The sequence below is a fragment of the Podarcis filfolensis genome (genome assembly GCF_964270895.1).
Source record: "Podarcis filfolensis genome assembly, chromosome: 9".
NCBI lineage: Eukaryota > Metazoa > Chordata > Lepidosauria > Squamata > Lacertidae > Podarcis > Podarcis filfolensis.
Window position 1 is genome coordinate 17,896,393 of NC_139610.1, and position 23,082 is coordinate 17,919,474.

The 23,082-nt window shown below is 42.1% G+C and overlaps 1 protein-coding gene across 5 annotated transcripts in view; it reads left to right on the forward strand.

Annotated features, from left to right (window-relative positions):
* Positions 1-554: 554 nt before the first annotated feature.
* Positions 555-23,082, forward strand: part of WDR19 (WD repeat domain 19) — a 37,506-nt gene continuing 14,978 nt past the window's right edge. Inside the window, exons 1-23 of one of the 5 annotated variants that reach the window (XM_083630117.1) lie at positions 555-696; positions 3,655-3,746; positions 3,911-3,976; positions 4,256-4,381; positions 5,121-5,236; positions 5,640-5,755; positions 7,744-7,824; positions 8,226-8,338; positions 8,962-9,135; positions 9,724-9,794; positions 10,933-11,105; positions 11,202-11,316; positions 11,686-11,792; positions 12,220-12,342; positions 14,883-15,032; positions 17,413-17,560; positions 18,388-18,592; positions 18,697-18,856; positions 19,389-19,499; positions 19,588-19,697; positions 21,050-21,107; positions 21,727-21,873; positions 21,965-22,047. In XM_083630117.1, coding sequence (XP_083486243.1) covers positions 691-696; positions 3,655-3,746; positions 3,911-3,976; positions 4,256-4,381; positions 5,121-5,236; positions 5,640-5,755; positions 7,744-7,824; positions 8,226-8,338; positions 8,962-9,135; positions 9,724-9,794; positions 10,933-11,105; positions 11,202-11,316; positions 11,686-11,792; positions 12,220-12,342; positions 14,883-15,032; positions 17,413-17,560; positions 18,388-18,592; positions 18,697-18,856; positions 19,389-19,499; positions 19,588-19,697; positions 21,050-21,107; positions 21,727-21,873; positions 21,965-22,047 — 2,651 coding nt within the window. In that variant the 5' untranslated portion in view covers positions 555-690. The other 4 variants (XM_083630118.1, XM_083630119.1, XM_083630121.1 and 1 more) reach the window with 4 other exon arrangements.

The following is a 23,082-nucleotide window of genomic DNA, read 5'->3' on the forward strand; positions in this document are numbered from 1 at the left end:
GGACTGCAAGAAGATCAAACCTCTCCATTCTGAAGGAAATCAGCCCTGAGTGCTCACTGGAAGGACAGATCATGAAGCTAAGGCTCCAATACTTTGGCCACCTCATGAGAAGAGAAGACTCCCTGGAAAAGACCCTGATGTTGGAGGGGACGACAGAGGACGAGATGGTTGGACAGTGTTCTTGAAGCTACCAGCATGAGTCTGACCAAACTGCGGGAGGCAGTGGAAGACAGGAGTGCCTGGCATGCTCTGGTCCATGGGGTCACAAAGAGTCGGACACGACTAAACGACTAAACAACAACAATATGAAACCCTGCAAGCCGTTTTATTGTCACGCCACTAGCAGTCACACTGAGAAACAGCAAACAATGCTTTCCTACGTAAAGGTTTCAAAAAACAGAAACTCCCATATCTTTGCTGCAACTTTTTTTGGGGCGGGGACTGGACACCCAATCCTTCCGCCGAGGGGCTCCGTTGAAAACGGCTTCTCGAGACGCGAACCAGGAAGCGCCTTCTTCAGGTCAGCGGCGCGCGACTCTTCTTTTTTCGTACCTCTGCGGCTGCGATCTCCTGGGTGACGCGGACGCGGTTGAGGCAGTTGAGCGCGCATGCGCACTCCGCCCGTGGCCCTCCCTCACACCCCTCCGCGCGGCGGCCCCCTTTTAAACAACGCCACAGGGAAGGGGAAAGATGCAGGTGAGGCCCTGAGGGAGAGCGGCGGTTGGGTCGCGCGCGCGTGTAACGCTGTGCCTCAGGGGTGGGCCGTGAGGCCTATTATTAGGCAGAGCAGCCCCGCCGCCCGTGGGGGCCGCTTCTCGGGGCTTCTCTTGGCCGCTCCCCTTCACGCCTTCCGCGGGGAGAAGCGCAGCACGAAGGTCCCCTTCAAGGACTTCTGGGGCTGCTCACTTTTTCTCCCGCGCTCTCTGTGCCTTCAAAAGCTTCGCGACAGGCAGACATTCAACAAGTGGAGTCATCGCCTGTGGGGAGAGAGATCTGTTGGATTTTGGGGAGACTATTGGGCTTTTTGGCGGGGGGCTTTTAATAATAATATGACCTGCCACGCAGGACCCTGCCAGAAAAAAAACAAACTATGCATTGGCCTCCGCCTGTCACAGCTGTGTGGCAAGGGATTAGAGAGAGAGAGAGAGAGAGAGAAAAAAAAAATCCCTGCCTATTTTACAAAAACTATACCATTCGGTATTCCATTATCCATCAAAACTTCCTTACCCTGTTGATTTTATCTTAAGGCTGCCAGCGTTTTCAGCTGTGCACAGTTATTTCCCATATATTCAATAAAGGTTTTCCAGTCTTCTCGAAAGGTGGCAAGCGATTATTCAACAGGTGAAGCATAGATGCGGCGCTATATATCTGTTAAAAAAGAAAAGAAAAAGCACACGATATCCGACAGAGAAATGTGGCAGCTCTAGCGAGGACTGGGATCATCATTTGACTAGCATTCAAATCTTGTTCTGGAAAATCTTGCTAATTTAGGGGGGAAATGCCTTTTGGGCACCTTTTGCTAGCTAGCTGGTTTTAATCTGTTCTGGCAGGAAAAGGCTGCTTTATTATAACTGACAGAAATGTAGTCTTCCGCTACAAAAGTTTGTGCTAGATTGAAGCTGCAATACTATACCTAGGGGTAAGCCACATTAACCTTAGTTGGACTTACTTTTTTGAGTAGACCCCTGGAGGATTAAACCAAAATGAATTTTATAGATTTCAGAGAGAGTGCTTAATTTCTAGAAAAAGTGATGCTGGGGCTGAAAGTACTTCTTTTCTCAATTTTTTTTTGTTGATTTTGTCAACCAAAGTACTTCTGATCTTCCCCTTAATCCCAGATGAGTGGGGAATGTTTAGTGAGGAAAACACTTTCCATTTGCTTGGGGTACTTTAATTTGCATCTTATGTTCTGGAGCTGAGCAAGAGTAGTGAAAATCAAAATACATCTGACAATGAGCCCTGGGAGAAATTAAACCCTCCAATACTTTTTTTTTGCCATAGAAAGCAGTTATTCTTTTGGGTATCTAAACATCTAACAATCCTAAGAGGTCTTATTGAAGAGATGCATACGCAAAGCAACTTATTTTTCTTTATGTTGTCATATCATAAGGATATATATATGAGTGTGTGTGTGTACTGCTTATAATAATTTGTTTGCTTCTCAGACAACTTTAAAGCATTTATATTTAAAAGGTTTACAAGATGTACCTTGAAGAGGAATTCCTTTGAGCCGATTGCTATTTAACTGCTTTTTCTCCAACTGGAGAATACACCTGAGAAATGTAGCATCAGAGGAGAATCAGAATACAGGCGGCAACCATTTTAGGCGCTTCCAATTGACGTGCAATCACTGATGTGTGGGTCCTTTTGGACCTGGAAAAAGGCAGAACAGTGGGATGGAACGGGACAGGGAGCATTAAATGTGCTCTACGGACATACATGGGGGCCAGGAACAGAACCCCAGCGTGAAATTGTCACCGCCTATATATATGAGACTTGCAGAACATACCAGTTACCATTAGTCCTCTTCACAGATCTTGCTGCAAAGTGTATATGGATTCTGTGTTTCCTCTTCACTGGTATTTTTTCCATTTCCGTTAAGGATTTTGGAGCAAGAACTGCAGAAAGCAGTTGGAATTAGGGCTAGGAATTCCAGTAAGGGTTGCTTCAGTTACTGAAAATTTGTTGCATGGCATATGCTTGCACTCTCAGGCCTCTCTGTACTTATGGCTGTTCTTATTTTTATAACAAACACTCCCAGAGAACTGTTCCTCAGTAATCTTCAATATGAAATATTTATTGATTAATGTCTTTCAGCTTCTACCCACTTTGCCTGATGTCTATGTCTTCTGCTGCAATAGATATTTGGGCGGGGAATAGTAGAACTGAAATTAGGGAAGATGCAATAAAGCCAAAATACACGCCTTGAGTTTTCTTCCTATGGTGCTTCATTCTCTCCTTTGATACAGTCTTCCTGTGCTATTTACTGCCCAGTATATTTTTTTCCTTTACACTGGAGGAAACCCTCAGGGTGTAAAGCATGCATTTCTACATGCACTATTACTCCTGCATGTGGTCCTCCCACCCCTTAGTTAAGTGACATTTATACTGGATAAATTAAAGCAGGTTTCCCCAAATATTTTGGACTATAAATCCCATCATCCCAACCACCATGACCAAATGCCAGGGATGATGAAAACAGTAGTCCAAAACATCTAGAAGGCGTCAGGCTGGGGAAGTCTGCTCTAAAGCAGATGAAGGGTACATTTAGCCCTCCAGATTTTGTTGAACCACAATTCCCATCAGCCCCAGCAAGCATAGCCAATGGCCAGGGATGCTGATCAGAGTTGTAGCTCAGCAACACCTGAAGAGCCAAAGGTTCCATACAGCTGCTGTAAAACTTCAGTTCCACAGCTGTCACCTGTTTGGGGGATTATGCAATTTTGCCTGTTTGCCTCCAAAATTTAGCAGAAGGTACTTAGAACAGATTCTGTCTGTATGCCTTTATAAAAATATAGTTCTTGGTTTTTCTAGCATTGCAGAAACTTGGTAATTGTTTTGTTTCCTGAATTAGGTATGCCTTGTAAATGAAAAAAGAAAAAATTGAAAACATTTAATAATTGTGCATCTTTAATTGTCAATTTCTTTCCATAGCGAGTATTTACCCTGTCTGAAAGGGATGCACCTAGTTCACCTGTGCAATTTGCTTGGCAAAAAACTGTAGGAAACTACATTGCTGTTGCAGGGTAAGATAATAAAGATTTATTTATTATGTATGTTAATTAACTAAACAGTTGAATCAGATTTTGTCATAGGAAATAGCTTACAGATTTTAATAATATTTACAGATGTATGAAAGATGACCACCATAATGATTATTCCTCTTCTGTTCTTTTTTTTAAATTTTTAGACACAATCACACTGTAAAAATATTTGATCGCCATGGTCAAAAGAAAAATGAAATTATTTTACCAGGGTAAGTCTTGTACAATTTTGTGAAAGCAAAATATTACTTTTAGGCAAACTCAGCATTAGATTATCTGATTTGTTTGGCATGAATGCCTTCAAAAATGGTGGGGGAAAGGGTTATGAAATTGAATGAGATTAGACTGCACTTTATTTTAGGAGAACAGAATTATGGAGAATGGATATCTCCTTCAAGGAGCTAGTCAGGCTTACATTTCCACTCAGTTTCATATTTTCAAACCAAATACTGTATTGGAACATCCGGTTAATACTTTCTGTGTTTCCTTAGCAACTGCATTGCTATGGACTGGGATCAAGATGGTGATACCTTAGCAATAATTGCTGATAAGGCCATTTGCATTTATCTGTGGGATGCCAACACAAACAAAATCAGCCTGATAGACACTAGCATGAGGTAAGCAAAAAGTGTGCTTTAAGAAAAAGTATATTTCCAGGCCAGTTTATACATTTAGTATAATTGCAACCTAATAGTATAATTGCAACCTAAAATTAATACAGGGCATAGGTTGTGTTGTTTAAATGGGAGAAGTTTTCAGTTGTAGTTTTATGAATGAATTTTTCTTGCTGGTAGCACAGGTTCTGTAGGATTGCCATATTTCGTTTCCTCCTAAAGTTGTTGAGAGCTTTGCGGGGGGGGGGGGGTCCAAAAGTTGAGCTTTTTTTTTCCCCACCAGAAAAAGGGGATTTTTTAATTGACTTGCCTAAGATCCAGGACAAAGTGCTACCTTTTGGAAATTCCCCCCAGATGTGTATTCTGCTTTTGAAATCCCAGTAATGTCCAGAAGAATCTGGACTTATGGCAGCCCTAGGTTTTGTATCTGTACCACCAAGCTGAATGGTGCAAGAAGGGCACAGACCTAATTTCCTCATCTCATGAAATTCTTTCCAGAAGATACCTTTTTAGAATACGGAACATTGATCAGTCAATTCTGACTGGCACTTTCAGCTTGTTCTTCGTTGTTACTTATATTGCCATCCTCAGGGATATGGGTGAGTAACTTCTGAGGAGTGTTTGAAAATGGAAGCATTCACTTCTGCGTTTTCGGTGTTCGGCTTTGAAACGTTTGGCAGTTGAGACGTGCGAAAACCGAGGTTTGACTGTATTGAAAGCCTGTTTCATTTTTTTATTACAGGGAACCAATGTCTTTCTTACGTTGGTCGAAAGCCGAACCCTTACTTGCTGCTGGAACAGCTAAGGGAAATGTACTAATATATAACCGCCAAACTTCTCGCAAGATTCCTATCCTTGGTCAGTACCATTATAAAATTAGTGAACTTCCATGTAGGGAGAGAGCAGAAATCTGCTCACTGTATTAAAATCTAGTTAATATCTCTCTAGTGTAAGTATTTCACAATGTGTAATTGTAGATGAGGAAACTGTGATATACCAGATGGTGTTGAACTTCAACATCCATCAGGCCCAGCCAGCATGGCCAATGGTCAAGGATGATGGGATTTGTAGTCCAACAATATTAGGAGGGCCACAGGTTCCTATGCTATTTGTCTGTTTTCTTTAATTCACAGTTTTCCAGCTTAAAATGATAATTGTATTATTGGATATGCCTACTTGAATCACATACTTAACGTCCATGCATTGTTCAATATCTTTAGGGAGCAAATTGTGATTTTTCTATGTGACTTTGTTTTACCAGGTAAGCACACCAAACGGATTACATGTGGTTGTTGGAGCGGTGGGAAATTCATAGCATTAGGCGGTGAGGACAAACTGGTAACAATTAGCAACCACGAAGGAGATACAATCAGAGTGGTAATAAACCTACATTGTTGTTATGCACAAGATTATAACAGTTAGTTAAATGAAAAAATGCCTTCGCCCCCATTTGCTCTTTGTGTGAATGTTAATGTGAGAGAGAAAGCAGAAGAGAATTGGTTACAAACCAAATGCCTGTTTGAGCCAGTTGAAGTTTCACATTTGAATTACAGGCTCAGGAAATGAAAAAGAACAAAAGCTATTTAGTGTTGTGTGTGAAAATATCCTGGGTTAATGTTCAAGAATCTGTGTAGTTTAAACATTGGTTGCAGCTTTGCTTTTTATTGGACCAACTTCTATTAGTGAGAGTGCCCAATCTTTAAAAACAACAACTGTAGGATTCTTGAAAGGTCATCCATGATAACCAACACCAGTTATTTTTGTGAAAGACGTAGATTTTTGTCTCCGTTTTTACTCCTTGTCTTTCCTTGCCTCTTTCTCCCAGAGGGCAGTGAAGGGGCTAATTAACTGATAATGGGGATTTCCATATATATAGATAGGCACTATCTACCGTATTTTTCGCTCTATAGGACGCACACGACCATAGGACGCACCTTGTTTTAGAGGGGGAGAACAAGAAAAAAAAATCTCCCCCTCTCTGCTCAGTGCCCCTTCAGCGAAGCGGCAGGAGAAACGGAGCCCCTTCCATTTCTCCTCCCACTTGGCTGAAAGGGCGCTGTGCAGCTCTCCCTCTCTGCTGAAGCCAGGAGAGTCTTGTTCTCCCGGCTTCAGCAAAAGGAACCTGAAGCCTCTGGAACGCAGTGGGAACTTGCGCTGCGCTCCGGAGGCTTCATGTTGCTTTCGCTGAAGCCTGGAGAGCAAGAGGGGTCGGTGCACCGACCTCTCTCGCTCTCCAGGCTTCAGCGAAAGCAGCATGAAGCCTCCGGAGTGCAGAGGGAGCGCTCCCTCTGCGCTTGGGAAGCTTCGCGTTGCTATTGCTGAAGCCAAGGAGCCTGCATTCGCTCCATAGGACGCAAACACATTTCCCCTTAATTTTTGTAGGGGGAAAAGTGTGTCCTATAGAGCGAAACATACGGTAAGTCCTAGGATACAGCCTGCTAAGGATATTATTGTATCATTTTGGTTTTATGCTTATTTTGTACAATATATTATTTTGTTAGCCGCTTTGAGTTCCTCAATGAGAAAAAGAAGCAGGATCCAAATTTTGTAACTATAGGAGAAACTAATGTCAGAAATGGTGTAGCTGTTTGTGGTGGTGATCTAAGAATTTAACCATTGTGCCCAGCTGGCTGGGATCATCGATTTTCCATGAAGGCATTGTTTAAAATCTCAGGCCACATGTAATTCTTTCTTCCTTGACAGAGTCTTAAGGCAAGCAAATGAAAGGCTTTATAAGGTGGAATGGAGAAAATATGACAGCTGTGTTCCAAACATTACATTATTGTAGAGAGCAGGAAGCACAGCCAGTTTGTGCATCTAGTTCCTCCACACAAAGTTAGTCTCCAAAGCTGCTTTTGGAATTCAGGTTGATAGCTGTTAATATTACTGTATTAACATCTGAAAAATCATTGCATTGTTTTGTGGTTTTCCTGTCAATGGCCTAGTTTGCTCTTAGCGCTATATCATGATTTATTAAACTTAGCACTATTTGTGAACCCAGCTCAGTGACTTAACTATGGTACATTTTCTGCCAACAAGCCATTATCTGAACCTAGGTTTTTGTTTTTGCTTTACTTTACAAACCTTGCTTTTTTTTAACTAATGGCTTCGTGTTGCATGGGAACTCAGCACCCTTCCTTAACCAGGCACTCGCCAAACTATAAAGGCATGAGGGAAGAGTGGCTGGAAAACAAACATTGGAGGGGGAAAGCCATAGTTTGCTTATCATTTGTGGGACAACTTGTGGTTAACTTGTGATTTATTAACAAACCATGGTGTAGTGTTATGGGTATACCAGGCCAGTGTAACTGTTTCAAAAAATAAAAATTACTTATTCTGTTAACCTTGGAACCTTATTCTTGCAGACAACAGTGAGAGGAGAACCCAGTGATATGGAGTTTATAGTAATGAAAACTGATGATAGAACAGGAGGAAATGAGACCACAGTAAGTATTTAACAACACAGCAAGTATATATTGCTTGAAACCAAAGGGGCTTTGCAAAGAAAGCAATAAGGGAAAGTTATAACACAAGAAAATAAAATACAAATTTTGTTTGTCATAAGAATTCCAAAATTAGATTGTAGCTCTGAGACGTTAGTGTCATTCTTATCATAAGAGCTTTATCATGTTACTTGACAAGGCACAGTAAAAGATTTAAGATAGGTGTCTTTGATTTTCTTAGCAGCTGATGCTTACAAAGGCTGTCTTAGAAATAAGTAATCATGTCAGGAGAATAATTTCTAATCCTCTTAAGGAACACTACCATTGCATTATTACTGTAAGATGCGTAAGATGATTCTGGTTTTGTTCAATATATTATTTTCTTCTCTCTCTCTTTTTTCCAGGTATGCATTGTCGTTGCTCAGAAAACCTTGTATATTTATAATTTCAGAGATCCAGAGAACCCAATTGAACTGGCGTTTCAGCCACGCTACGGGAACATTGTCTCTTATAAATGGTAAAGCTGTTCACCAAACTAGTAATATCACATGAAAGAGAGTGCTCTAGCATTATAGACATTTCCAGATGGGTAGCTGACAAGCTGTATTAATCTATTGAAGCAAAAACAGCAGAGAGTATTATTATGCCATAACCTTCCACACACATTGTCAACTTCAGCAGTGCACAAAAGCTTCTGCCATAATAAATTGCTTTTATAAATGTTTTGTGCTAGGGTGGGTTTTGTGCTGTTACTTTAGTCAGGGAAGTCTGAATACTTTATAGCAGGGTGAAGAAGCTTTGTCTGTCTGGATGTTGCTGGACTGCAACTTCTATCATCCCTGAGATGATTGCTCATGTTGGCTGAGGCTGATGGCAGCTGAACAGCTGGAGGGCAACAGGTTCTAAATCCCTGCTTTTGTAGACTAAAAAGTCAGTGTTCTTGAAAAGAGACGCAAATGCAATTGTTCCAGTGTTTCCTAGTAGTTTAATTTTGAAATAGAATTTGGTTTTCTGTGAACAATCCCATTCCCCACCCTCCCCAGCCAGCTGACAATTCTGAGATTGTGTCTTCAACTTTTCTTTCTTTCTGCAGCCATGTTGCTTGAACGGGTTTTGATCATATTGTTGAAATCTTTACAGGTATGGTGATAATTACATCATGATAGGGTTCTCGCTTGGCTGTTTTGTGGTGATTTCTACACACGTTCGAGAGATTGGCCATGAGATCTTTCAGGCATATGATCATAAAGATAACCTGACTAGCATTGCAATATCACAGTCACTAAACAAAGTTGCATCATGTGGAGATAACTGGTGAGTCATCATGTTTTCATATGAAGCCCTTAAAATACAAGCTATCACAAAGAAAGTGCTAATATTGACTCTGAAAATGCTGTCCTAGAACAGTTTGAGGTCATGTTAAGACATTAGTACCCTGATCAAGAGATCTGTTTGGTTTCTGACAGAAGCTGTTATCTTTCATGTACTGATATGCTATCTTGCTTATTCCAAGGGAGAAAGCAATTCTGCACCAGCTGTAACTTTTATACCATCTTCAAGGGCAGCCCCACATAGAGCATACTACAGTAGTCTAATTGAGATGTTATCAGAGTATGTAATGCCATAGCTAAGCTATCCCGATCCAAGAACACTGAAGATGATGAGCCAGCTTGAACTGGGTATAGGTACTTCATGCCACAGAGCCACCTTTGCTTTTAGTGACAATGACTCCAAGAGTACCCCAGGCTACAAATCATCTTTTTCGGGCGGGTGTGGGGTGCAACTCCATCTAGATCAGGTTGTCTGCCCAAGTCCCAGACCCAGGAAGTACTCAGCAACAGTACCTTCATCTTATTGTGTAGTAAGTTAACACTGAAGGAAGTGATTTTCTTTCTATTTTAGCATCAAGATTCATGACTTGTCAGATTTGAATGAAATGTATGCAATAATAAACTTGGAGGATGAAAATAAAGGTATGACCACTTCCAGATTTACCTGATTTCTTGTCAAATCATATAAGACAGATTCTTAATTTGCATTAAAGTAAAGGTAAAGGGACCCCTGACCATTAGGTCCAGTCGTGGCCGACTCTGGGGTTGCGGCGCTCATCTCGCTTTATCGGCCAAGGGAGCCGGCGTACAGCTTCCGGGTCATGTGGCCAGCAGGACTAAGCAGCTTCTGGCGAACCAGAGCAGCGCACGGAAATGGAGCGGTACCTATTTATCTTCTTGCACTTTGACGTGCTTTCGAACTGCTAGGTGGGCAGGAGCTGGGACCGAGCAACGGGAGCTCACCCCGTCGTGGGGATTCGAACCGCCGACCTGATTGGCAAGCCCACTTGAGCCACCCACAGTAAACCACAGAGCCACCCACGTCCCAATTTGCATTAGCATCATTCTTATATAAAGAAATGTGATGCAGTAACTACATTTTGTGGATTGGACCAACCAGACTTGGGTTCCAACCCTCACTCAGCTGAGCTTTGCTATTAATAACCTTAACGTGACCTGTGACTTTCTTAAGACAATCCTTCAAACCATACTGTGGAGTATTTGAAACCAACAGTGACAAACCTTGGATTAGAAATTTCTGCTTCCAGTTAGCTGCAAACCACAGTTTGCTGTTTGAATGTGACAGACCATGGTTTACTCAATAACTTGCCCACTGGCTAGGATCCTTGGGAAGGGAGAGCTTTTTATCTCTTCCCCATGTGTGTGAAAGGAAGGTGGGAAGCAGCATTGAAGCCCAGTTCTTGCTGCTTTATCTCAGACTAGCCTTCCTCATAGGGTTGTGGAAAGGATAAAATATGATAACACCATATAAGCTGCCCTGAGATTCTTGAACGAAGGGCAGAGCAGAAGTGCAATTCATTGCTAATGTGCCCATTGTAGCTTACATAATTCCCCAAAGACTTGGGGACAAGAGCTAGCAACTTAAATATGGCATTAGAAATAAAGGTATATATTGTTGTGTGTGACATTGTGCTAATCTGACACAGGTAGGTTACTCTTTAAGACACAGAAAATGCTTTTTAGTGATGCAGGTATTGCTTCTTGGATTTCTAAGATAGAATACTGTTGTTGTTTTTACAAAACCTCATTGATATTTTAGGTCTAGATCAGTTGTCATGGACAGACGATGGACAGTTGCTGGCAGTGTCTACGAAGAAAGGGACTATCCATGTCTTCTTGACAAAACTTCCCATTCTTGGAGACTCATACAGCACACGGATCGCGTACCTCACCTCGCTTCTTGAAGTGACAGTTGCCAACCACATTGAAAGTGTATAGTACTTCATTCATTTTAAAGTTTAGTTAGGTGTAACATTTTGTTTTATGGTAAGCAGTTCTCAGCAAAAGTGGTATGGTCTGTCTTGGCAGGAGCTACCAATTACAGTTTCTGTGGAAGTTGAGCCCAACTTTGTGGCTATTGGCCATTATCACTTGGCTGTTGGCATGAATAATCGGGCATGGTTTTATGTTCTTGGAGAGAGCAGTAAGTATATCTCTAGTTCCATTATTCCACACTGAAGTAGTGTAGCACTGCTGTATTTTATTGAATTACTGGTTAGTCTATAATATGTTAGTAAGTTTATTGCTTCAAATTGTACCCTTAGTGTCACAACAGCTAATTATACCTCTTGTAAGATGTTACAGGACACACAATTTAGATGATGTAAAAATAATATGAAACAATTATTATTGGGATTATGAAAGAAAGATGGAGCTTTTCGTCTTCATGTGGGCCACATAGCCCTGACAGTCACAGTCTGATTGCATTGTTCCAGATATTTGAAGTATTTTAAGTGGCCAAGGATATGTTCAAAAGAGAGAATCACGACAAAATTTCATTCCACATTTTCAGGTGTAAAAAAGCTCAAGGACATGGAATATCTTGGAACAGTAGCCAGTATGTGCCTTAATTCTGACTATGCTGCTGCACGTTTTGAGGGTAAAGTTCAGTTGCATATGGTAAGTATATTAGGCAGCCTGAACTCCCAAGAGTCGCATGAACTGCTATAATAGAGCTGGACGAGAAACTCCTAATTATGTAATCTTCTGTGATGCATTTGATCTAGATAACCAGTTAATTTCCAGTCTAATTTAGCAGCTGGTTACTGGAGAACAACAAGAAGCTAAATGCACCACTGAGATTAGTCACAGGCAACTGAAAGGCAAAAAGTTTTGGATAATTACATAGTTAACAAAGTTGGTGTGAAAAGTCCTCTTGAGATTTGGGGTGGCTAGTGGAGATTTATGACTAATTAAAGGGGGAAAGGATGAGGCTGAGATTGATACAGTATGCGGCTAGCTTCCTTAATTTCAGATTATGAGCTGGTAAAACCTGTTCACTTTTTATTGCTGATAAAAAAACCTTTGCTTTGCTGTATTATTTTAGATAGAAAGTGAACGCTCCAATACCCAGGAAGAACGGGAAACTAGACTCTTCCCAGATACAGATGATAAAAATAAAATTTTGTGCCATGCTTTAACCAATGATTTCCTCATCTATGGTACTGATGTAAGTATTTGTCTGTTTCAAACTGTGGATGCCATTTTTGTAGTATAAAATGTTAATTATTAAGAATACCGGTTTCATTTTGTGCATGTACATTTCATGACACTCCTTGGTTCTATTCCACATTCTCTTACGAATATCCAAAACAAGTGAGACACAATGGGAGGGGGGGGGCAAAAGACAGAAGCAAAATTCATGCCCCCTTTCCCCTTCCTGTGGCCGCATCTCTCTGTCATTCATCTCTGATCGCATTCTCCCCTCTTGAAAGATGCCGCTTGGTGTCCTGCTTTTTCAGCAAACTTAGTGGTCTCTTTCAACAGGTGGCCACCTCCTTCCTTTTAGCTAACAACATGTAGGAGAGGGGTAAGAGTTTTGTAACCTTTCTTTTTCACTCTTGATCTTTTTCAGCAGTGAAGGGTCAGACAGCCCCACCTCTCACTGCTGAAAGAATCCTCAATAGCAGTTGAGAACCAAAGGAGTATGTCCTGAGGGACAGAGTGCCAAAGGAGAGAGCCCTGTGAAGAGAGCAGAGGTTTTTAACTTTTTGAGTCCACGGCTCCCTTGACCAACTCCATTTTTTTCTGCGGTACCCCTGTGGGGCTCAGGAGCCCAGTTATGTCACCCCTTGCCTGCAGAGCCGGCAGTCTCTCACCCCCTTTCAAACACCCTCCCTTGTGGAGTGTTCCCTCAGCCTCCTCTCCTCTCCCCTTGGGAGTCCTCTGGGCAGCCATTGCTGCCACCCCTGGTTTCTGAGCTGCTCCCCTGCCCCAAAGAGAGGTGCCTCTTCACACTACCCCACAGGGGCCTGGGAATAGGATGCCTCCAGCCTTAGTGGCCCAATGGAGACTGGCCAAAGGTGAATGTGAGTCCATTACCTTATCTTGGGAGGCAGCAGTGTCAGCAGTGGGCACTGTTGGGCCTGCAAGGCAGAAAGGCTCCCCTTCAGCACCAGGTTCTCAGCTCCCAGGCAGGCCTTTCACACAGCAAGCACAAGAAAGGCCAGTGCACTGCCTGCCTGCCTGCCTGCCTGCCCAGCCTCCTACTTGTCTGTCCATTCATAACAGCAAGGGTTGACTGGTGGCTGGGATTCTTCACCCGCTTGCTTGCTTGTTGCTTGCTTATTCCAAGGCTGCCTCAGCTCCTGGCAACAGGCACCCTTGGCCAGCCCCAGAGGCACCATTTGTATGGGGAACTTGTAGCCAGGGCTGTTGCAGCAAATAGCTGTGCAGGTGGCAGAGACACAAGAGGGGACCAGAGGCGGGAGGAAAGGAAAGAGGGACAAAGGCCAGTGTTCCCTGCAGCACCCTGACTATCCTTCAAGGCACCCCAGGGTGCCATGTCACACTGGTTGAAAACCACTGAGCTAGAGGATAGGGAAGTATCCTTGGTCTGGGTGGGTGAAAATATGTTTTTTGTAGGGAAGTAGTAGAAGGAGAGGGACGCGGGTGGCGCTATGGGTTAAACCACAGAGCCTAGGGCTTGCCGATCAGAAGGTTGGCAGTTCAAATCCCCGCAACGGGGTGAGCTCCTGTTGCTCTGTCCCTGCTCCGCCAACCTAGCAGTTCGAAAGCACATCAAAGTGCAAGTAGATAAATAGGTACCACTCCGCCGGGAAGGTAAACGCCGATTCCGTGCGCTACTCTGGTTCGCCAGAAGTGGCTTAGTCATGCTGGCCGCATGACCCGGAAGCTGTACGCCGGCTCCTTCGGCCAATCCAGCGAGATGAGCGCCGCAACCCCAGAGTCAGCCACGACTGGACCTAATGGTCAGGGGTCCCTTTACCTTTTAGTAGAAGGAGGGAAGACTCGGAGTTGGTCCACCCAGCCAATATAATTGCTCCACCCTCCAATCCTTGCACCTTATTATCACCATCTGTCCTTGGTATTCCTCAGTGGCATGTGGAAAGTGTTCCTCTGCAATATTTGTCCAGATCTGATTTGAGAGTTGGTTGTTCCAAATGCCACTCCCTAATATGTTTCTTCAAGGGTAGGGACTCCCTACCTTTTTCCTGCGGTGGAGGAGGGAATCCTCGGATGGGTGGACCCTCTGACTCGCTCCACTAGGCAGGGCCATGCAAATTAAGCAAATCTTACCTCACTGCGTGGTAGAGTGACACCCCCCACCCAACACTAGCCAACCTAGCTATCTGTGCAGGTTTACTTTGTCTTCCACTGTTTCTGAGAGGCCTTAATCTACACAGTACTGGGTGGAGAGATAAGAGAGAAAAGGTTCTGAGGGGAGCAGTTTTGGCTTGGCCGTGGCTCAGAATCCCTTGAGGGCTCCCAGCCTGATTTTCTCTGCAAACTCTTTGAAGCATGAGGTGTCAGGAAGAGAAGCTGCCCAAAGTGATGGGCCTGTCTACCCAACGAGAGCAGCTACCCTCAGTTTCAATGAGGAGCTTGTAATTAATTGTTCCTTTGTCGCTTCTCAAGCCAAAAATGTTTTGCTGGTCTGGTTGTCTGGATCGCCTACTTCAGCTGCAAATGCATTAGTTTGTCAGGCTCTAATGCTAGTATTATGGCTCTTGTTTTGTTGGTTGTTAGACTGGTGCTATTCAGTATTTCTACATTGAAGATTGGCAATTTGTGAATGAGTACCGCCATTCCGTCAGTGTGAGAAACATCTTCCCAGATCCCAATGGGTCTAGATTAGTTTTCATTGATGACAAAAGTGATGGATTTGTTTACTGTCCGGTAAGTTATTTATTCCGTTCCTAATTTATAGGTTGCAGTCTACATATTTCTCCCTTAAAGACTTTTGCTTTTTTTCTCATTTTAAGTCCACCAATCTTCTAAAGATAGTTACTTGGTGTAAATAGGCTTATTCTATTTTATTTTCAAAAATCTGTGAGGTCATTGGGATGAGAAACTGACATGCTAGATGCCACAAAGTAGGCATTTGAACAGGTGTCTCCAGTCTAAGTACAAAACAATGGTCTATTGAACTATGCCAGCTCTCTCCTGTAGATTGTGAAATTGATTGTGGGCTTTGTTACCCAAAACCACACACATTTTGAACTGCTTTAGTTGTCATGGGGGGCTTCCACTGTTCATGTCCATTACTACTGTTCTCTGATTATGCTTTGCCTGCTTTAAATATCACTAAACCCCTGGCCTGCCCTGAGACTAGGTTCAGAGGCAATTCTATCCTGTCATGGCTGGTAACAATCAGATAGCATGTAATCCTTTTATCTGCCCCACTTCCCATTTCCTTCACTGTCCCTCCTTACAGGTCTCTAATGAAGCCAACAAGATGGGGGGAAGCCTTGCCAACTCCACTTTGCTTTTTTTTATTGCCAATTTTTAAAATTGACTTTCCAATATAAACCCAATTACACAAATTAGTTCAAAATTAATACAATTTTGTTAAGAGGCTTCCCGCGCACCATTCTTGATGGATCTTTATGATCTAATATTACTTTGTTTCATATTCTTACTTATTTCTATTACATTCCATTTTTCAAAATTATCACATAATTAACAGCTGCACTCTTTGTTATTTTTATTCTTGTTACTATATTATTTAACTTCCAGAAAAAGTCTTCAAGTCAGCTTTTTCGTTTTCATCCTGCGTGCGTCCAAAAGTCAGTTGTTGGTCCTCTTGGCCTTATATGTCTCTCCGATCTTTTCCTTTTTCCTGCGGCATTTGGGGCTATCTCTCCATACACTGTTGTTGTATTCCAGCCTGGTTGGGGCAGAGCTGCAACTTCAAGGTTAAACCCTCTTCTTTCTCTGGCTCAGGTCCTTCCCATAATACTCAAGCAGTTCCAAATCGACAACCTCTTTCACTGGCACCAAATCAACAAGCTCCAGAAATTCACCAGCTGAGAAGGGAGGGGAAAGGTGGCACCATTCCTCTATCAACATCCAGAAAGCCCTCACACTGCTTTCCTTACATGGCTACAATAGCATTTTGCTTTTTTTTTTTAAAAAAAGGTTATATTTCAACCTCTCCATTATCTTTCAGTCTTATTTTAGGGTGGGCGGGATAGGCTCTTAACTCCCAGTAACATCCTTCCAAACAAAACAACCAGGAACTCCCGCCCCCCCCCTTACTCCTCTCAAGCCACATGCAGCTTTACATCTTCTTTTAAATCTCAGTGTTACATCGTACCTCAAACCATCTTCACTTGTATATCTTAAAATTCAATATTAGAGGGTTGCCGAACCATAAATGTAAAAACTTCCATAAAATATAGCAGAGTACCCCCTTCCCCTCCATTCCTCTCTAGCACAAGATAGAATCTTCTCCAATTTCAAATCTCAGTTCCATGCAGCTGATTGTCTGTAGTTATAATGTCCATCTCCTCTGGTGTGTGCCTATTCTTAATGCCAATTAAAACCCAATTATAAGGAGAACCTCCGCATCCAATGGCGATTTGGGGGGGGGGTGGTTTGCATCAAGCGAAGTGCAGTGAGCCGTTAGGACCCATGATCACCTGTACCTCCCATGCCCCGAGAGGTTTCTAGGAGATGGTTTAACCCCTCCACCCCCCTTTTTCCCCAGCCTGTGCCCCTCTCCAATGTTGAGAGACCTATCGCCAAGGCGTGGGACAAGAACCGGAAGCCCATTTTGTTTGTTTTTTAAATTGCATTGTTTGTATGAGCACCAATGCCTGCCTGCATTCCCTTTTGGGTGTGTGAGTATGTTGGGTCAGGTCGAGGGGACCATATGAAAGTGACAAGACTTTTCCCTTACCTTCTCTGTTTCACTGAATAGAGTGAAGGAAATGATTGTGGCAGAGGTGCTCATATTGCTAGAAAAGAGAGGAATTGAGTAAGAGAGCTGTGCCTTTTAATAGTAACCAAACTATATCCTATTCCAGCACTTTTTATTGTTTTTCCTAGATGTCCATATTTCTGTTGCATTTTGACCAAAGGAATGGGGGGGTATATTTGGATCTGTAAGTTCAGGTTATTCTCAGAGCCCCATTGCAAACACCTTAGATTGCAACTGTTAATATGGGAATGGGGTGCATCTGACTCTTTTAAAATGGTAATGTAACTCCAAAATTAATTAGATCTCATTAACATTTTTATTTAGAAATTAATTTTGCACTGCTGCCTTTTGTAGGTAACTGATATTGCCTTTGAGATCCCAAATTTCCAGCCAACCATCAAGGGTATTCTGTGGGAAAATTGGCCAATGGACAAAGGTGTCTTTGTTGCTTACGATGACGACAAAATATACACATACATTTTTCACAAGGATACTATACAAGGTAGTGTAAAGTTGCATTATTATTCCAACAGTGTACATTTTGCAGAGCAGCTGAAAGAAAACCCCTAGAAGCTTGCAATATAAAATAGATGATTGGTGGAGGAAAGACATAACAAAACACAGAACAAATGGATTAATGAAATTTTAGGTTGGTTGTGTAGTTCAGAAGTGCTCAATATTTATTTCATACCCTTGTGTGAATTTGGTTCTATAGGACAATGAACAACAGTAGAACTTCTGGTGTTAGGTTACTTCAATGGGCTTTATTCTCAAGTGACTGTACGTCAGATTACAACAATGATGGAGTATAAGAGCCAGATAAGCCACAAATTAGGCTGTGCCAGTTAATCTGATTTTCCTTTTAAATACATGATCATAACTGCTAGGAACAAAATTCCAGAAAGTAGAAATTCTAAACTAGCTATGGCTAAGCCACTGCTTTCGTTGTGTAATCCTTTCTTTGGCAGTGCGGGATATAGCACAATACTTTAGTGTTTATGTCAAGCTGGTTTTATTTGCTTGTTTGACACTCGTATGTTCAATGAACATTTGTTTTCTGGTATAAATCTGGCATTGTAAATATAGGGGGTGGGGAACCCTACCCCAGACATTCAGCCCTAGCTGGTATGAGCCAGCACTGCTTCAGGTGCAGTGGAGAAGCTGCTACTCTCTGCTTCCCTGCTCCCTTGTTAGGATTTCTCTGTTAGTCATTCATCTGCAACTAAGAGGGTTTTTTAAAAAGGGGGTTTATCTTTATTTAGCAACTAAGAGCTAATGTTCTTTGGATGGGCAAGTTCAAAAATTACTTTGTTTTCATTTATAATGTAGGGTCCAAGGTAATTTTGGCCGGAGGCACCAAAGTTCCTTATTCTCACAAGCCATTGCTACTATATAACGGAGAATTAACTTGTCAGACTCAAAGTGGGAAAACCAACAGTATCTTCCTTAGTACGCATGGCTTCCTTGGCCCATTGAATGACTTGGAACGTAATGAGCTGAAACAAGTGCTTATACAGACTTTAATACTAAAAAGGTAAGCTTCCTTTCAATTCCAGTACACCATCGATACCCAAACATCCAAGATCTGACCATGCTTATTGTAGTTGTTGCCTTTGTTTTGTTAAATTTTTTGCATAGGTTTTCTGAGGCTTGGGAGGTGTGCAAACTTCTGAATGATCATTCAAGTTGGAACGAGCTTGCCAGAGCTTGCTTACACCACATGGAGTTGGAGTTTGCGACACGTGTTTACCGGACAATCAGAAATGTGGGAATGGTCATGTCGTTAGAGCAAATAAAGGTAAAATATACACATTTAAATATTACAGTCGTTTGTTTGTTTATTCATTTTACTTAGTTGCTGTGTGGGATTATTCTAGTCCATGGGCTGATATCTCAGAGCATAAGCTTGGGCAGAAGAACATGGCTTCAGGCCAAGTGCAAAGTATGATGTCAAAGTCATTAGCAGATGAATCTGGTAATAAAAACAACCCTGGTAAGAGGATAAAAGAGCTTCCACTCCATACCTGGCAAAGTTCAAAAGCTTTCAAAATATTTTTAAGTCAGCTATGTCAATAAAATACAGTGATCTGATGACTTCTTGAATTCATGAGGACTCTTATTCCACATGGATCCTCATGTTTTAAGTTCTCCTTTCCACAATCCCTGTCTAGGACTTTTCATTCCTTTGTGTATGAGCTGGGGCAGATGAAGCTCCTTTTCCTTGAGTCTTTTCTGACTTCCATAAGCTATAGCAATGCATCTCTGGCAGCTTGTCTAATGTTAATCCACTATAATAGGGACTTTACACATTTCTGTGTTTTGTTTTTCAGGGCATAGAAGACCACAACCTTCTAGCGGGGCATCTTGCCATGTATACAAATAACTTTAATTTGGCTCAGGATTTATATTTGGCATCTTCTTGCCCAATTGCCGCACTTGAGGTAATAAATTGAGCCACCTAATATTTAATCAGATGGGGCAGGGGATCATAATCTTTTCCATTTAAATTAATACTTCTTTTGATAATAGATGAGGAGAGATCTACAGCACTGGGATAATGCACTTCAGCTAGCTAAACGCTTGGCACCAGATAACATCCCCTTATTATCGAAGGAGTATGCTGTGCAGCTGGAATTCACGTATGTTCTCTCTTAAAAGCCTATCAAATCTAGCTTTTGTCATAAGCCAAAGGTAGAAAACTATTATTGGCTTGCATGGTGTTGGAAAACAAAGTTTGGAAGCAATTGAGAAAGGGCAAGGTAGTGTAGCTCAGGCTGGGGTTTGATATGGGGATACTGGCTGCTGTTCATGTACTTTGTAGAAGAGAAGTCTGGAAAATTAAAACCCCTTATCAAACAGCCAGGTCACTATAAATCATAGCTGTCAAGCGTCCCTTATTTGGCGGGACAGTCCCTTATCCCAGCGCCATGTCCCGCTGCTGTCCCTTATTGATGATGTCCCTTAAATAAGCTACTGAAGGTAATGGGGCCCTTTCTATGTCCAGCTGTGCTTTGTCAACAACAAATTGTTGCTGTTTTTTGTGTTGAATATATGCTATATGGTAATTTATGGACCTAATAGGTATCTAAAGCCATTTGCACGCAACAAAATATGTATTTTATCAAAGTAATTGTTGATCCCTTATTTTGGCTGTTGATCCCTTATTTTCGAGGCTGCTGGTCCCTTATTTTCAAATCTGTAAGTTGACAGCTATGCTATAGATCAGTGTAGAGCCAATGTAGTGCAGACATTTTGGACTACAACTATCATCATCCCTCGGGCTGGGGTGTTGTTTGTACGGTTTTGTTGGATGGGGTTATTGCTGCTGGCTTTTTGTGTCTTTATTTTAGGTCTTGTTGTGATTTATGTGGAAATTGTTCAGTTTGGTTATTTTAAAAAACGTTTGTTTTACTATTTTAGACTACTTTTTGACCACTACTTTTGTAGTTATATATTTTTTTCATGTTGCAAGCGACCTTGGGCATGGTTTGAACTTTGGGAAGGCGGCATACCAATAAAATTATGACCATTGCTGACTGGGACTGATGGGAATTGTAGTCCTCAGCTGGACACCATGCTCGAGTTGATCTCTTTAAACAATTAAAAAATGTTGGGTTGAGAAAAATTAGAAGTTCTGGGAATCCATGCTGAGGTGCAAGGAGTCAGCAACTTCTACCAGCATCTATCTGTAAGCTAAACCAGAAATGGGGTTGGGTGATGTTACCTTAATGAAGACCTGACATCTAGTGAGGGTGGGCTTCCAATACAGGCAATTGTTTGGTTGGCTCCACCCTTGCTGCTCCTAGCAGCAAATAGCACACAGCTCGACACAGTCCTCTTTATGACTTTTAGGTGTCACTTCTACTGATATTGGACTTCACACTCATAAAGCCATCTAAGTCCCCTAAGAATCCCTTCAGTGTCTCATTCATGTCATAATATATCACTCTATGTCAATATACCTATAATACAATCTGACTTTTTATTTTAGGGGTGATTATGTGAATGCTTTGGCCCATTATGAGAAAGGGATTACAGGCGATAGTAAGGTAACGCTCTATTGTTGTTGATGACAATATGATGGACTTTCTCCCATGTAGTTAATTATTTTAATGATTTGCTTTAAAATCTTATTTTAAAGAACTGTAAATATTTATTTGGCTGAGGCTGATCTTGGATTAGAAATGTATTTTGTCACTTGAGCCACAAAATATAAAAGCAGGAGATCGCTGTTGTAATAGTTGCTTTACAAACCCCTGATTCTTCATTTACCACAATTTTGGCACAGAAGAATAGAGTGGTTTGTTTTGCTCACTTAATCAGAGAAATATTTGCTTTGCATTTATATTATTTTAAAGGGTAACTGGTAGGACAGTTGATCTGAGAGAACTCTTGTTATAAGGGTGTGTATTGTTTTATCTTCTGTGGATGTGTTTGAAAACTGGTATGGTGCGTCTTAACTATTTTTTTGCAAATGGCAATATTATAAACAAAAATAGTTAACTAGTCTACATAGGAAGAAAACCCTTCTATTTTTAACTTTTCCCTTCAATACTTCCAGAATAACGGTTGCTGCATTTTCAAACTCTGTCTTTATTTTTGTCAAGCGTGTGTATTTTTCCCGTATTTTTTATTGGTGCATGTTTATGCTATACTCCTTGTTGCCAGTTCCAAGAGCATGATGAGGCCTGCCTAGCTGGAGTTGCCCAAATGTCCATTCGCATGGGTGACATTCGCCGGGGTGTTAACCAAGCCATCAAACATCCGAGCAGGATGTTGAAAAGAGACTGCGGAGCTATTCTGGAGAGCATGAAGGTAGCTAGTACTTTGAATACAGAAAGAAAAAGATTAACGGTATGAGCTTGCATGCTTTAGACTAACTTGTGTTTCCCTGTTTGTTTTACAGCAATTTTCAGAAGCTGCCCAGCTCTATGAAAAAGGGCAGTATTACGACAAAGCAGCATCGGTATATATCCGGTGCAAAAACTGGTAAGCACCGGTGTGGCATTCCTTTAAAATTACAGCACAAGGATAGGGAACCTGTGGCCCTTCACATGGAGTTGGATTCCAGCCCCCATCAGCCCCAGCCTGCATGAATAATTGTCTGGGCAAATGTGTGGATAGTTCAGTTGGTTAGAGCGTGGTGCTGATAACACCAAGGTTGCAGGTTTGATCCCCATATGGGACACCTGCATATTCCTGCATTGCAGGGGGTTAACCTAGATGATGATCAGAGTCCCTTCCAACACAACATGTCTAGGATTCTCTTGCTTTCCTGAACCAGTAGTCACTTTTCTAGCTTTTTGAGATTTCACTCAATTCCCAAGTGTATTATCTCAGCTGTTAAGAGCTTGAAACTTTGCTTTTTAAGAAGAAAGAAATGTAAAATTCTTGGGAAGCTGAATTGCCACATTCTGCACTTTTTCTACACTTCACCAGTATCACAACATGCTGATCCAGAATAGCTCTTCTGTGAACTGAAGGGCTGAGATTTAGCAGACTCCCCACTTACGGAACGAGCAGGGGAGCTGATTTCCACCAGTTCCCCCTTCCCCATGGAACTTGCCCCACTTCTCATGCTGCTCTGAAGGTCCTCTGACCCCCCTGGACCAAAGAGGAGATTGGGGGTGGTGCACACAAGGCTACAAGGGGAGGGAGGAATCAGCAAAAAACCATCTTCCCTCCATTCTGTGAATGAGTGGTCTGTGAATGGAGTTTTGTTCACGGAACCCTGTGATAAATGTTGTCGTTTAGTCGTGTCCGACTCTTCGTGACCCCATGGACCAGAGCACACCAGGCCCTCCTGTCTTCCACTGCCTCCCGCAGTTTGGTCAAACTCATGCTGGTAGCTTCGAGAACACTATCCAACCATCTCGTCCTCTGTCGTCCCCTTCTCCTTGTGCCCTCAATCTCTCCCAACATCAGGGTCTTTTCCAGGGAGTCTTCTCATAAGGTGGCCAAAGTATTGGAGCCTCAGCTTCAGGATCTGTCCTTCTAGTGAGCACTCAGGGCTGATTTCCCTAA